The following is a 16,867-nucleotide window of genomic DNA, read 5'->3' as shown; positions in this document are numbered from 1 at the left end:
TATATTGTCTATTTCTACAGGCTTTAAAGAGCAGGACATGAAATTACGGCCCTTAAAAAGTCCTGCTGCTTCTATGGAAACAATTGGAAAGATGGCTATAAATGAACTCAGAGGCTCATTATTTCTTAGCCCCAGAGATGGTCACTTTTTAAACAACTGATGAGTATTTATTTTAGTAAAGATAAACAATCTAGCCCCTGATCTTGACTTATGCCAAAAATACTCCTCTTCTTAAGTGAGTCCTAATGATCACAATTTGAAACTACCCAGAGACGTTGCTCCTAGCTCTACTTTGGCCTCTTAAGTGCCCAGGAAAGGTGCCATGTTAAGACTGTTTCCACAACAACCCTTGTTGAAGGTCAGACACTGGATGTGGGACTCCAGAAACCTGAAAGGGCATATACAAGGAAAAATGTTAAAGGATTACATAGTAAAATATTCGGTTTCGGCCCCAGTCACCCAAGGGACACCAAACATGAGAAAGTACAGACTGTTCCTGAATTGCCCAAAATTAAACCCAGTTAATCTCCCTACACAGACTTTTTTTTTTTTTTTTTACCTCTCAGTCATTCATTCTCTCTCCCAACAAAGAGGGTATCCTACCCAAACAGTGGTTACCAAGTGTGTATTCCTGCTAAGGTACTGACTTGACTAAGGATGTTTTATTCGCTTTTTGATATATTACTTAGGTTAAACCATTAATCTTTTAATGACTGAGATACCAAATTGTTTTAAACTCAAAAGAAAAGAACGGTCCGTGATTCAAACTCATCATTTAAGTGACTAAAATTGATATAGGTATTATTTTTTCTACATAGAGTTAATTTCACAACTCCTTTGTAATTTTATTTAAAACAAAACAAAACCCTAGTCACTTCTTTCTTCATAAATAAAAGAAAATAAACTGAAGTGATACTGTCTACCACATCCAACCCCAAGACTCTGAAGTGATTTCTTAAGGAAATGTAACATTTTGATACTTCTGAAAACAGTGGGTTTCATTTGGGAGGATTCTCCCTGTTTACAATAATCACAAGAACATCCCAGAATGAGTTAAGTGGGTAAGATAAAAACTCGCACTTCAAAACTGTCTCCCTACATCAGCGGGGGTATCTGTTTCACCACACACACAAAAAAAGAATAACTCTTCTTCTGAAAATACGAATCAGTTAGCTTTCAAATAGAGCACAGAGTGAAAACAAAAGATTTTATTTTTTAAATAAGGTTAGCATTGCCTCTCTCCGTTTTGTACTTCTAAGTCAGTGGCAACACCTTAGCATGGTATCAGGAGGTGGCCGTCACAATATTTAGTCATTTTCTGAACATTTCGGAGAGGTTATAATCCAGTGCTGTCCAATAAAACACCTTGCGCCGATGGAAATAGTCTCTATCTGAGCGATCCAACAGGCTTATTGGAGAGTACAGATTATAGACCTGAAGTTAAAGAAACAAAATCCAGTTCTACAGCCATGCTAGCCACAATGAGCTACTGAGCACCTGAAATGTGCCTGGTGAAACTGAGGAACTGTATTATATCTAACGTTTTTAAAGATTTATTCTTTGGAGCAGTTTTAGGTTTACAGCAAGACTGAGAGGAACGTAGAGATTTCTCACATACCCTCTGCCCCCCCACACACACGCACGCACAGCCTCCCCCATTATCAACATCCCCTTGTCACAACGGAGGATCCCACACGGGCGCGTCATTATCACCCGAAGTGCACAGCTGACATCGGGGCTCACTCTGGGTGCTGTATATTCAGAATTTGGGGAATGGGTTTGGGGAAAGGGATAATGTCACATAGCCATCATTACACTATCCCACAGAATGGTTTCGCGGCTTAGACATCCGCTGTGCTCTGCCTATTCTTCCCTCACCTCCCCCCAAATCATTTAATTTTCATTAATTTAAATTTAAATAGCCACATGTGGCTAGCGGCTACCATACCAGTCAGCTTAGAACCAGACACCCAGGGGCGCCTGGGTGGCACAGCGGTTAAGCGTCTGCCTTCGGCTCAGGGCGTGATCCCGGCATTATGGGATCGAGCCCCACATCAGGCTCCTCTGCTGGGAGCCTGCTTCTTCCTCTCCCACTCCCCCTGCTTGTGTTCCCTCTCTCGCTGGCTGTCTCTATCTCTGTCGAATGAATAAATAAAATCTTTAAAAAAAAAAAAAAAAAGAACCAGACACCCAGTAAAGAACGTCCACCGTTGCTGCTTTGACCCCAATGCATCAGCCTAGCAGAAGGGACCTGGCTCTAGCGGAAACTGAAGATCAACTCTGTGAAGTTCATCTGTTTCATATGCTTTCTTCACCCATCACCTTGCTGCTCCTCAGTCTTTTACTTTCCAACACACCCATGCACGCCCCCAACTCCGCCTCACTGATAAGGTCATAACCCAGCCTATTTTAACACAGCACGCAAAGGATGACAATAGAAATGAAACCACTTTATGTTCATAAACCACCACGCTTACATGTTAGATAAAACACCCTGACGAAGAAATATATATAAAGATGATTTTAACACCTCTAAAGAAATAAATAAGATTTGTACTACGACGGTTACATAGTAAATACGTTCTCAGATAGATACTTATTCTGTTAAAATGGTAGTTACAAAATTCATCGAGTCAATAATATTTCTAACTTCTTCCTTCTCACTAATGAGGAACCAAAGCGATGTAAGTAGGAAAAAAAAATACTAAAGTAGGCAGGAATCACAAGCCTGAGATTCTAAGGACTTCTGGACCAACAGCTTAAAAGAATAAATAAATATAATTGAAGAACTTAAGCCACTAGAGTCTTGATCTGCAAAACAAAGGAGCAAGAATGGATTTTCTCTTCAGTCTGTTCCAATATTAAATTTCCTGATTCTGTATTCTTAATGCCATTCCTCACTTAGGAATTGACTTATAAAACCCAACCAGGACCTATCATTCCTTCCCCTGAGCACTCTCTCTCTTTGCTTTGAGTCACACCATAATTAAGCAAAGGGGTGACATTGCCAATTAGGAAGGAAGGAAGGAAGGAAGGAAGGAAGGAAGGAAGGAAGGAAGGAAGGAAGGGTGGATGAGATAATTCAAATTAAAATGTAAGTAATACAAGATAGGCCAATAGGCAGCAATCCAGAAAATATCAACCTCCAAACTAAACAGGGCAAGCAAAAAAATACAACTGGAATGCCCCTTGTTACAAACCCTGGTAAAAACTGCTGTTGCCAGTACAAAACGAGAGCACAGATTCTTGTAAGACCTTAACCATCAATAGAGTGATTATGAGAAGTCTCAGAACTGTCACAGGCCACTGGCTTCCAAAATACTCCCCAAATGAAAGTGTCTGGCTGGCTCCATTGGTAGGGCACATGACTCTTGAACTCAGGGTCCTGAGTTCAAGCCCCATGTTGGGGGTAGAGTTTACTTAAAAAAAATCAATAAAATTAAATTTTTAAAAAATACTCCCCAAAGGAAGATCTATCATTCATATGACAGAAAGTCATCATCTTCACTTACCATACTAGTTCTTCCTGTAAACAGCTCTCGTAGTGACTTAAACCCCAAAAATGTCTCCAAGACGTATACTCTTACCTAAACGAATAACTGAATGAGCACTCCCACTACTTGGCCTCTGAGAGTTATACTAAATGTACTTACTGAAAGAAGTTCAAAAATAGAAGTCTATCTTAAAATGTTTTCCTATATATTTAAGTACACAGTTTTAAAAGTCAATTCATCTAATTCTTCAATGGCCAAGAAGTTTCTTAAATAAACCAGAGCTTATTCTCAAACAACTGGCAGGTGGAAAGAAATGTGAACTATACCAGCATTACTCACGCCAGATTCCAAAGTGTATCTAAATCAATTCTAAAACTAAAGCACTGCCAACCCATTCTCTTAAGAGCTGCTATTTCTCCTCTGCTTCCCAGTTAAGCCAAGCCTAAAATGCCTTTTTAATTAACATATTGAATTCTTCTATAGTATCAAAAACTTGACCAATGAATGGCAGATTTGCAAAAAGAAACACCTGAAACACTTCAACCATCTTGGAATTGTTTTGGTATAATTTAAAAAACCTGTCCCAGAGAAAAATGCAAAACCTCATAGGATTACAAGGATTCTATTTAAACAGAGAAAAAAATAATGTTTTTCCCAATGAATACACCCTAGGAGGAATTATAACACCTAGTAGATTGATTTTGACTTAAAAAGAAGGATGGTCTATGGTCTTAGCCATATCCTATCCTATCCACACCAATCCTATTACCTTTGGTCCCTTATTAATTATAAAAATACAATCGCTGCCATCATAACGACCTTTGAAAACCACATGTCCTGATATCCTGTTCCTGTGTTTCATTTATATCCTTGATCTTCTCCCAACAGTCCTGATTTCTACACAGCAAGAGGCCCCACAGAACTTCAAGGTTGGGTTATATATAAATACATAAACAGGAAAAGAGAGGTCATGGGTACACCCAAGAAAGGAAAGCTCTAGAGAAGAAGAGACCAGTACCAGGACCTCCCTGTCCTGCTCTACAGTGCCTAAGTAAAAGGATGCCACAGGGAGCTCTGGGTCCTTCATCCAGAGAGACCACCTCCCAGTCCAACGACCTCAGGAAAGCCAGGCCTCTGCACGATGCCTCCCTGCACAGTACAGGCTAGTGCAAGCGCGCAAGTGCTGACTCTTCATCTGGGAGGATTAATGAGCTAATTTCTACAGAGCCCTTTAAGCTGATTGGCCCAAACGCAACTAAATAAGCATCATCATCAACCATAGGCAAGAGTGACTCTTCAGGGTCCAGGGAGGCAAATTTTTTGAAGTCAGGCAATGCTCTCCTTGCATAAGAAGGGAAAGAGTGTTTGCCCCCAGAGGTCAGACCTTAATCCAGAAAACATTTATCAAACACTTAAGAGGTGTGGGGTATAGAGACCAGAGATACTGTCTTCAAGAAGGAGTTAGTATGTAGCGCCAGGATGGGCAAGGAAGCCAACAATTTGCACATAGTGTGAGGACAGCCAGGGGGTGAAATACCCAACAGAGCAAGGGGCAAAGGGAAAGGAGGCTCTGGAGCAAGACTGTTGCTGTGAAGAGAAATCATTTATTCCAGGTCTTACCAGGGAGGCCAGATCTGGGTGTGTTCAATTTATGAACGTGCATCAAGCTATATATTTATGATCTGTACACTTTTCCACATGCATGTTATACTTCGACGATGGTAAAACTTAAAAGGAGAGACAGTGTTCTCTGTTAAATAAATGAAGACAGCAGGGAAGGGTGTGGAATGGTGTTCCAAGCAGAGTGAAAACTTGCCTCGCAAGGGCAGGATAACACAAATGAATCATTTCAGCAACTGCAAAAGGTTCCCACTGGCTGGGAGTCTGAGAATGGAAATGACAAGGAAGGTTTGTCTGGAATGGGAGGCAAGAGACGATTCCCAAAAGGCCTTCAACACCATGCTGAGAGTTAACCTTGAGGATGATAGAAAAGCCACGAAAAGTGTTTGAGCCGGGGGTAACTGATAAATACGTTGATACAGCTCGACCATTCTGCTACCCATGCGTACTGTAGCTGGAAGCAAGAACGGAGAGGAGGAAGGAACCTCCCTAGGAACATATTACAATAACCCAAATAAGAACACACCACGGCCCGAACTAAACCAGCGATGGCCAAGAGGAAAAGTTTAAGACAGAGCAAAGAAGATAATAAGTCCGCAGAATACCGAGGACTGATGGCAGTTCCATGGGGCAGATGGAAGAAGACAGGAGAGGGTGGGCTCACTGGCACGCTTCTGTTTCGCGCTCGAGGGTCTTAAGGAAGAGGGAGGATGCTGACGAAGCGAAGGGGGAGAGACAATGAGTTTCCCCGGGAGTACGAGCTTCTGCGGAACATCACACGAAGACCTAGAAAGGCGGCTGACGCGCGTCCAGAGAAGCGGGAGCACGTGGGCGCTCCAGGCGACGCGGAAGCCGCAGGCAGACAGAAGGGGCTCCTGCGGCGCGGCCGGCGCCAAACCCTGCAGAGGCCGAGAGAGGACTGCGGTGTCCCCGGCCGCGGCCACGCCAGGCTCACGGCGACGGTGGAGACTGCCGCTCTGGTTCCTCAGCAAGAGGGCACGAGCCAGACGGCGGCGGGCCGAGGCGTGAACGAGAGGTTCTTTCCAACGGCTCGGCTGTGAAAGGAAGGAAGGAGATAACGTAGCGGCCAGAGGAGGAAGGAGCGGTGAGGGTTTTGTTTTGTTCTCTTTTGTCGTTAAAGATAAGACAGACCTGAGAGTATTTTTTAAGCGGAGGGAAAAGCAGAGAGGGACGGAAGGAGACAGGGGAGCAGCAGCGATGACTTTATCTGAGAGCAAACGCTCCTGTCCTCTCACGCTCTGGGACGCGGTGATGTTTCTTTTAGTCAGCAGCATTTCCTGCCAGCATGGCAGCCTCCACGGGGCGGACTGGGGGGAGAAAAGTGCAGCCTTAGCAGGTTGTTCTCAGAGCCCTGTCATAATGGGGCTGCCCCTCCCAGCAACCCTCCCGCAGGATGCTCTCACCGCTTGTCAGAGGGCCATTTGGCACCTAAAGCCCTGAGCTCTCCAGATCGCCAGGAGCTCCACAGGTCTCTCCACTTCCTCCTGCAGCGGAGGGAAGACGCAAGGGGGGGCCGGGCCCGGGCAGGCTACCTTCGAGCCAGCGCGCCCCAGAAGGAGGACTAGCAGGCAAAGTCTCCCACCTGCCCCCTCCCTGCTAGAAACCGAGCAGAGAAACCCTTCGAGCCGCTCCCACATCTTGCCAGAGCCAGGGCTGTGCTAACTCGCATCTGATTGGCAAACGTCGTTTCTAGTAGTCATGGCTCAGACTAACTGAGAGCTTGCCCTGGGCCAGGCACCCTTCCAAGGGCCTTACACTCTCTCATCCTCACCACCGTATCGCCATCGTCTCCATGTTACCGATGAGGAAACTGAGTGCAGACACAGCTAAGTAATTTGCTCAAGGTCACAAGGCCAGGGACCGCTACTGTCAGGATATGAAACAGACCTGGCCCTCTGACTCCAGAGCCTGCAGTGTTTTGATTCATTCTCAGACATCATCAAAAATGTACTGCAAGACAGACTGTCACAGACAGGGCGGAATTCTTAACGTTATTGCTCACAAATCAAAAGCATAAATAAAGTATTGTAATAATACTACCAGAAGTTTCTTTGTACCTAGAGACATTTTCCCACATGGCACTTTGTTTTTTTTTTTTTTTTTTTTTTTTGTTTTTTTTAAAGATTTATTTATTTATTTATTTGACAGAGATAGAGACAGCCAGCGAGAGAGGGAACACAAGCAGGGGGAGTGGGAGAGGAAGAAGCAGGCTCATAGCAGAGGAGCCTGATGTGGGGCTCGATCCTATAACGCCGGGATCACGCCCTGAGCCGAAGGCAGACGCTTAACCGCTGTGCCACCCAGGCGCCCCCCACATGGCACTTTGAACAGCACATTTAAAAGAGCATTTCTGTGCTCTAAAACGAATTATTATCCTTGTTGAGCTCTGCAGATATAGTAAAAAGAGCAAAAACCCACACTGAAATGTACACTATATAGGGATGAATTGTAAGGTCCATGAAGTAGACCTCATTAAAGCTGTTATTTAAATGGGAGAATAAGTGAATATAATGAAGAAAGGCATACCAATAAATCTGATAACTTAGAGACAAAAATTTCATGAAAGATACACATGACCGAAATTAAGAGAAGACGACAAAATCCAAATAGTAAATACAAACTTTAGGTGTGGATAGCCTCACAGGTGAATTCTATAAAATAAATAAAAGAGCATTTCTGTTATAAATGTAACTAATACCAATTACACACCAGTTAAAACAGTTAAAACAGTAAATTTTATGCAACGTATATGTGTATATTCTACCACAATGGTGAAAAAGTACAAAAAGAATATTTCTATATACATTTTTCTCTTTACAAAAAAAAAAAAAAGTGAAATGATATGAAAGCCAAAAGCCCTCTTAGGCCATGCATTTGAAGCCTCTTTTACTTTAAAAAAAAAAAAAAAAAAAAAAAAAAGCCAAGGGCACCTGGGTGGCTCAGTTGATTGAGCCTCTGACTCTTGATTTCAGCTCAGGTCATGATCTCAGGGTCGTGGGATCGAGCCCCCAGCGCCGAGTCTGTTTGTCCCTCTTCCTCTGTTCCCACCCACCCACACTCGCGCGCGCTCTCTCTCTCTCTCAAATAAATAAATAAAATCTTGTTAAAAAAAAAAAAGGATAAAGAGCCAAACTAGCAAACCAACAGCAGTAACAAAGCAGCCCCATTTAAAGGTCTGGGAGATACACACTCAGTGCCCTGGACCTCTGAGATCCTACGAAAACGACTGTGAGCCAGTATAGTTCCCAATGTCCTCAAGATCCCTCTAGAACATCCATAAAACCAGTTCTAATCCCTAAGCCACAGAACTCTGCACAAACTCAGACCACAGGGTGAAATGGGAATGGTATGGGCTGCTTGCAGGTCTCATTTTAGGAAAAACTGCTGCTCCTTGAAAACCTGGGCTTGGGGAAAACTCATCTGAATGGTTTAAAAAAAAAAAAAAAAAAAAGCACCACGGGAGAGAAATAGAGTGCCCAGAGCAGCCCTTGGTCAAACTATGGCTAGAATTCTAGGAACCGAATTCTTGTGTTGACGAGGACCAAAAATTAAATGTATTACTTTATTTTAAAGATTTTATTTTTAAGTAATCTCTACACCCAACATGGGGCTTGAACTCACAACCCCAAGATCAAGAGTTGCATGTTCCACTGGCTGAGCCAGCCAGGCGCCCCTAAATGTATTATTTTTAGGTCATTCTAACTGACCACTGAGGACGAAATGAATCAACACGGAGAAATCAAGTGCAAAACTAAAGAAAGGCTTATCCTGCAAAAAAGCTAAGAAAATCAAACATCCTCGGAGGCACAAGTCTATTTAGGGCTTCTCTGAGGAAAAGCAGTAAAGATCACAGCCCCTGTGCAATGATCGGCCTCGAATACAGAAACTCGTATAGCAGAGACGACGGTGCTCTGACATAAAAAAGTTCCTTGAGGTTGTTCAATTCTACCACAGATGCCAAAGACAGTATTAACGTGACTTGCTGTTCATTCTGTTCGGCAAAGAAGGTAATCTATTAATATCACCAATAAACTAATTTTTCAATTGGCCTATCTTTGGGTACCCCTTACACTTCTCAAGAAGGAAATGGAAGGGCGCCTGGGTGGCTCAGTCCTTAAGCGCCTGCCTTTGGCTCAGGTCATGATCCCGGGCGTTCTGGGATGGAGCCCGGCATGGGGCTCCCTGCTCAGCAGGAAACCTGCTTCTCCCTCTTCCACTCCCCCTGCTTACGTTCCCTCTAGTGCTGCCTCTCTCTCTGTCAAATAAATAAATAAAATATTTAAAAAAAAGAAGAAGAAGAAGAAGAAGGCATTGGAGGATGGGGTGGAGGGGAGAGGTGAGGGACAAAGCTTCACAAGGCTAAAGTGCATAAAGAGGAAAGAAAACCTCCCAAGAGCAGCTACTTGTTTAGGAGACAGAAATATCTGAAGTCTGCTAAGACAAGAAGATCGATGGCTAAAGGAGTTTAATAATTTCACCACACTTTCAACCCCTCTCTAACCATAAAGCTCCCTCCACTAGACTTTACATCATTTCCAGGTCACGCATAAACTTCTGAACCAGATTACCCTTAAGAGCATTACAAATTCTCCATTGATCTTTTACAACACAGGAACAGCAATACAATAAAGAGAAAACTTTATTTTTAGACTTGCAAAATCCTGTGTTTACTTTTCTAAAACAGAAGTCAAACAACTGAACCTGCTTTGTTTGAACTTTAGTAAACCGATTCTCTCATAATCTTGAGGACCCAATCTCTGCCCAGGAGGAAATGAAGAAAAAGTGCTCTGTGCCACGCTGGAAAGTTCAAACACGGTGCCTCCCTTGGTCCTCTGCTCAGGCACATCGAGCCTCCTGCTGGTTGCAGTTCACATGGCTGAAGCCCTATCATATGACACCTGCCGTGGAGAGAGGGGAGGCAGAAGGCTCTCTACCCGCATTCATGTCGAAACTAGTTCAGTGTCTGAACTACTAACTTCTTCATGTAATGTTTAAGCAAAAGTGCTTAACCACAAGTTCACTTGTAATCACTCAACTAGCATTAAACACTAAATGGAAATGGGTTTATAATTCCCTATAAACATTAAGCCCTTGCAAAACCCTATTCCAGCAACCTGATTTGTCAAAAACATGGCCTCCGCATAGACCATCTTTTAGTTGGAAAAAAACAAGATGAATTTAAAATGTAGAAAAGCCCTTCCCACAGTGTGAATGTGCAAAAATAGGGGTAGAAGTAATAAGCAAGTGTTTCTGTTCTCAAATTCCTTAGGTAAACTGACCAACCATAATTAACAATGCTGTTACTCCAAGTAGAAAGAAGCCCTGCAATTAATCCCATCGCTTAAATTAAAAATTAAAAATTTTTATTCATTAGCTCACAAAACTAGTCAACTCAAAATACTATGTTTTCAAAAGGCAAAGCTTGCATAACCCTGATAATTGACAAAATAAGCATATAAATTGATTATAACTAAATTCTGGTGTTCCGGAGATCCCCAGCCCCCCTCCTCCTTAGTGCTCTCCCAGAGCTCACTCATCACATCTTACAGAATCGTTTACATAAAGTTGCAGAATCCTTGAGGGCAGGAACCATTTTTACGAACTTATACACTGCTAATATCTAGCACAATGCTTGGGACATAGTAGGGCCTTAGATTTTGTGGCACAAATAAAAAATAGGGGATCACATCCTATTAAGTATGAAAAAAGAGGTGCAGAGGGAGCCGATGTTACTTTGCCTCAGGAAAAACAAACGGCTTCTCAAGGAAAATTCCCTCTGGGGAGAGAGTGAGATTCCCTACAGACAGGGGCACTTGGATGAGAAAAGAGCCCGTGCCCAGACAACGAGGACTGGGAGACCAGAAGTGTCATAGGACAGCAGAATATTCAGGGTACAATCAACAAAGCCGACTTCGGGAAGGGGCAAAACCAAAAACCTGAAGGGGTTTATATGCCAGGCTAAAGCAGTTTTCATTGGATAGGCTTTGAGAAGCCGGTAAAGTGATTTAATCCAGGCAGTGACACAAAGACACATCCCTTGAGAATCCCCGGCCCAAAGTTGTGAAAAGTATGGGTTTTCAAAGAATTTTATAGAGAGAGGTCTATTTTAGATTATTTGAAGTTTTTATATTCTAGGTGACTGTTCTGCCCATCATTTTCTCATATATATGAAATATATGTGTATTTCAGTCTATGCTCTTTCATTCACACAGCAGGTGATACAGACTTCATTTAAACGCCTAATGAAATTCTCCTGTTTTAATCTTTTGAAGGGGGTCTGGAAAATTTTTTTAAAGAAAGGCAAAAAAAACAAAAAAAAATATTTAAAACAAATACCCTGAATTCCTTTTTCATCACCGTACTTAAATATCAAGCTATGGGAAAGCTGCCTCCCATCGCAGCCCCAGTACGGTTAGAAGCGGAGGTTCTGCTTGGAGGTTTCCCTAACTAGTAGGTTTAACAAGACTCTCAAAAAGGATGACCCAATAGGAAAGGCTCTAAGCGAAGGGTCAACACAAATCTTTGGGCCTTTCACGTGCTTGGCCCAAGGAAAAGTAATGCCGGCTTCTTGCCGTTGACTTTGCCAGGTTTTTAAAAATATAAGATAAGGTGATATTTGTGAGCCGACTTGATGGCACCGAATGGCAGGAAGCAGATCACGGAAAGCCTCGGGTTTCACTCTAGCAGCTCGGCCCTGAACCAGAGGAAAGCACCGGCCCGGTGCAGGGCAGGAGGCCAGGGCGCCTGCTTTTCCCCGGGCGGCCGGGCTGCGCGGCAGGCGGCGCGCCAGGGCACCGAGAGGCGGGTACCGGGGCGGGCCGGGCTGCAAGACGGGCGTGGAGCAGCGGCTGTCACGGAGGGAGACAAGCATCCTCCCCGGCCTCGGGAAAGAACCTGGCCTCCGCGATTCCTACGTGGCCCGGTTACCCACGGCGAGAGGCTGCTCACAGGAGGCAGAGGCTCAGAGCTTGGCGAGCAGAGGCGCGGCTGCGCCCGCTGAGTCCCCCAGGACACGGCCCCCTGGGCGCAGCGCGGGGGCGCTGGAAGCCCAGGGCGGCGCCCCCCGCAACCCCACCCCACCCGACCCCACCCGCGGCTGCGTGCCCGCGTGGCCACCCGCCACGGGCTACGGCCCCACCGCGCGGGTGGAGGGTGATGCGGCGGCGTTGCCGGGTCCGCGGCTCCGCCGCCCCGGCGATCCGGGAGATAAAAGTTTGCAGCATGCGGCTCGCCTGCAGTGCGAGTCACATCCGCCGCGCCGCCTCCTGCAGCACCAGCGCTCAGAGAACGAACAAATAAATTAAAAAAAAAAAAAAACTGTTGAAGCCGGTAGGCCCCGAAGCCGGCCGTTCTGCCTCCCGGGCGTGCATGCAGGCGAGCCCAGCATCCCGCGCCCCCTCCCGCCCCCGGCCGCGCCTCCCTCCCGGCCTCGGCGCTCGGCCTGCACCGGCCGCGCCGCGCCCGCCGCACTGACCGATAACCTCCTGCAGTTCGTACGCGTCCCTGCAGATGGGCCAGCCGACGGCCTGCGCCGCCGGGGCAGGAGCCGGAGCCGGGGCCGCGGGCGCTGCCGGGGCCGCCGCTGCTGTCGCGGCCGCGGGGGCCGCCACCGCCGCCGCCGCTGTCACCGGGGCTGTCTGCTGGGGCTGCTGGACGTGCACGGGCGAGCCGCTTGGCTCCGCCATGATGCTGCCGGAGGAGCGGGAGGACGCGCCGGCCGGCGGACGACCTTCCACTTGAAACTTCCCTTCCCTCACCACCGACACCTCTCGGCCGGCGCACGCCCTCCCCGCCGCGCCGCCGCCGCCGCCGCCGCCGGAGCCAGCCACGAGGGGAGGGAGCGAGGGAGGCCGAGCCGGGCGGAGGGAGGAGGCAGCGCCAGCAGAGGCGGGGTGGGGAGGAGGCGGCGGCCGCCGCGCTCGCCGCGCGCCCGGAGCCTCGCGCGCGCAGTTCTCTGCCTCCGCGAGGGGAACCGCCGCCCCACCGCCCCCTCCCGCTCTGCTCGAGGCCGGGGAAGTTTCCACCCGAGGGGAGTAAGGCGGGTTTGTGTTTGCTTTTGGGGCCCGTGTCCCAGACAGTCAGGCTCTCCAGAAGATGCCCCCTGGGGACCCTGAGGGCGGGGTCGTTGAACCGCCGCCAGGTTCTCAGATTCAGAAGTCGCCCCAGCTAAGGAGAACCTGAAGTTCATTTACAAGTTAGCGAGAGACACCTACACGCGGGCCGTTTGTAGGACGCCAGTTAAAAAATAACCCAAGTTGTAACTTTCCTGCGCATTACCTGCCAATATCCCTTTCCCACCTTGTCTAATCTAATCTCAGCCCTTCTGGGTTTTTTTTGTTTTTTTGGTTTTTTTTTTTTTCTGAGTGAAACATGATTCCCTGGGTCCCTGGCTGTTCACAGGCTTTTCTTCGTTTGTTCCCAGCCGCCTGGATCCCAGGGAAGTGATACAAGGGCCTATAAAGTTAGCATTTAAAAAATGTAAGGGGTTTGGACACTTTATTTCAAATTCTGTGCTCTTAGTAACACGCCACATTAACTCCTTACGACAAAAGATAGCAGGCATTTCTTTTGCAGAACATATCGTATCATAAATAAACTGCTGAAAACTTTTGATTAATTGCTGCTTTTTTTTCAACACTCCCAAAATTACCTCATCTTTAAAATTGCTATGGTATAACCATAGGTCTTCCTAATTATAGGTGTCATATTTCACACTGAATGTTCCCTGTGTTCCCTTGGTAGTAATGACCAAGATTACACCATTCCTGTCTTAAGCAGAAACGGTGGGGTGAACTAATGGTCCTATTGGTCATTTTGCCAAAATTATCTTGTGTAGTTTTCATGACTACAAACAACTACTGAATAAATGCGTTAGAATAATGAGCATTATTTTAAAAAAAAACAACTCTAAGATTGTGATGCTTCATCATCTGCGTTTATATACACAAATCTTGATTTTTTTTTGAAGACAATTAGGAAACTCAGAAATTCATTAGGAGAAATGTTATATGTCTAATCAAACAGTGATGTAAACCAAAATGAGTGTGCTTAATCTCTTATAGCATTATGGAACAGAAGGGGTAAAGCAGCTATGACGCTCTGGTCTATAAGCAGAAATTTATGCTGAACTAAGAAAGTGTACATCTTTTATGCATGGGTGTTCAAAAACCGCGTATTGATTTTAATGTCTGTCAAGACACAGACAACTTCATGAACAAATAAATTCTAGGCCTCTGATGCTTTCAGTGGAGAGGAATAGGGAATAGGGGACCTCTCCTTCTCAAGGGCTGCTCCCCATCCCAAAGAACTTTTAAGGACTGTTTTTAAGGGAAAAGAAAAATGATTATATTGGATATGACCTCCATTTTGTCATATGAATTTATATTTTGAATTTCAAATCATGAAGTGAGACTGTGAAGGCCAGGAAAGTTCTTGGAACTTAATTGGAAAACATGATGCTGTCAGGACCAATAGCACAGATTTGAATCAAACACAGATCACTTCGTTTCCTACAAAGAACAACTGTTCCATAGTCACACACCAGATCTCTGCACCCAGCCCGCCACTTTCCAAATGGCTACCAGAAAGAAGACTTGCAAAACTGATGACTCAGGGCACACCCATCACTACTACCAGTAAATCGGAGTAAAGAAGAATGTTTACTATCGGTGGCCTTTGGAATCATTTTTATATCTAAAGAACAGAACATGAATCCTATTTTTAAATTATAAAATTATAAAAGCATTTGATTAGAATTTAAGTTAATGTTTTCATAAGCAATTGAGTAAAGTGGTACTTAAAACTTAGAAACATGTGTATTTAAAAAGTATTCAACTGATAGGCAATTTTCCCTGAAAGCCCATTACTAAATTTAAACTGAAAGATGGCAGGGGAGGAAGCCTTTAAAATACAAACAAGCTTTACTTCAATACATAAAGAATATATTCAGTCAGACACTTTAAAACACAGAAAAAATAAGAGTCTTAATTTTATTCAGCTTTTACACCTACCTCATTCTAGGTCAGGGTTTCAAGGGTTCAGCACTTCTGATGTTTTGTACCAGGTAACTCTCTGTGGGTAGAGGTCTGCTACTCATTAGATGCCGGTAGTACCCCTACTCTCAGTCATGATGGTCAAAAATATCTCCAGACATGGCCTCTGAAGAGCAAACTGCTGCCTTAGATAAACTATTTATACAAAAATCGTCATCTTATAAACAGAGTACTACCGTGGTTATTTGCTTTACAAAGAGCTTCTATCACGTTCAGTTAGTAATTCGTAAATCCTGAAAGGGATCGGAATCTGCGCCCCCAAAATATGCTACTTTGGCATAAGAACTATTTTGAGCTGAAGGCAATTAAGAAACAACAGACACAGGAAGAGCTCTCTGCTCTCCCCTATCTGCCTAAAAGCAGGGCATAAATTTCCCTTTTGTAAATGGAATTTCCATTCATAAAGGAAATTTCCATTTGTAAAGGTGCCCCCTCTTCCATACCAGAAAGAGGAGAATGACTCTTATCGGGAAATGGCACTGAAATGAGTGTGCATGGACAAGCTGTATCCATCCTTTCCCAGTCACCATCCCATGATTTACCCCTGCTAGTAACCAAACCCCTTTATCCCTTGTCTAACCACTTCACAATTTATCACCCTTTGTTAAAATGGTATATAAGCCCCCGATTTTACCCACTTCTTTAACTTATTCATCGCTGAGTACTCCTCCATATATGGCCATTGCATATCTGCAAACTGTTTTTTCCTTTGCTAATCTGTCTTTTGTCAGTTCAATTCTCAGGCCTCAAATTACTAAATTGGAGAAGGTAGAGGAAGTTTTTTTCCTTCTCTACAACCCTTTGGACATCTAAGAGAAGATGTGTAGTGTAGTGGCCACGGGTTTGAAGAAAGAAAATGCCAGAATCAAATCTTGCCCCCAACATTTTTTTTTATCTCTGACTTTGGACTTATTAAACCAAGTCTCAATTTTCTCATTCACACAATCAGCATCATAATAACTTCCTTGTGGGTTGTTGCAACATAATTTGTACGTAAGCAGCTCAGCATAATGGCTGCCACACAGTAAATGCTCAATAAAATGAAAACCCTCATCAATGTCATCATCATCATTATCCTTATCTGCCAAGACTTGTAACAAAATATATAGAAGAAAGAGACATAACAATGGCAATCATGAACTGTACAGAATATAAGCTCTCTGAGGGCAAGAATTTCTGTTCCTCTGGTTCACTGCTGTTTCCCAGTGGCTGGAATAACATCTAGCACAGAATATACCCAGTAAATATTTGTTGAATGAATATAACACTTTTTAAATGTATAAAAACATACTTTTAAACATCAGAATGAGTCATCTATGTCAAGGGTGGATTACATGGGAGGGAACTGGAGGCGGAGAGACCTATTTGAAAGCCACTGCTATAGTCAAGTTAGAGAAATGTGCATGTGAACAAATCTCATGATATTGAAGATAATGATGAGGGGGTAGACTTAAGAATTATTTAAGGAGCAGAGAAATAGAACTTGATGACAGATGAGATTCCTTTAAAAATCAAATTGCCCCAATGCATTAAAAAAAGTAGATGTACACAAGTGCAATTTATAAAATGTTTTAAAACATACATCTACTGAAGGAATGGGAGACTCTGGATTGACAGATGGTCTTTCTCCCATGGCTAACCTGTAATCGACTGCAAAGTCACTGCCATTGCATGGTGGGA

The 16,867-nt window shown here is 44.5% G+C and overlaps 1 protein-coding gene across 3 annotated transcripts in view; it reads right to left on the bottom strand.

Moving 5' to 3' along the window:
- The window catches only part of STK39 (serine/threonine kinase 39), a 441,956-nt gene that overhangs the window by 272,819 nt on the left and 152,270 nt on the right, over positions 1-16,867 (bottom strand). Inside the window, exon 1 of one of the 3 annotated variants that reach the window (XM_040644236.1) lies at positions 12,610-12,899. The exons of the other annotated variants lie outside the window; for them this stretch is intronic. Within the exon in view, the coding sequence (XP_040500170.1) occupies positions 12,610-12,820 (211 nt within the window). The 5' untranslated portion in view covers positions 12,821-12,899. Of the gene's footprint in view, positions 1-12,609; positions 12,900-16,867 lie in introns of those variants that run through there. 3 annotated transcript variants of the gene reach the window in all.

This window comes from Ursus maritimus, unplaced genomic scaffold (assembly GCF_017311325.1).
Source record: "Ursus maritimus isolate PB19 unplaced genomic scaffold, ASM1731132v1 scaffold_1, whole genome shotgun sequence".
In the NCBI taxonomy this organism is placed as follows: domain Eukaryota; kingdom Metazoa; phylum Chordata; class Mammalia; order Carnivora; family Ursidae; genus Ursus; species Ursus maritimus.
The sequence above is the reverse complement of the archived record's forward strand: the minus strand, read 5'-3'. Positions and strand labels throughout refer to the sequence as shown.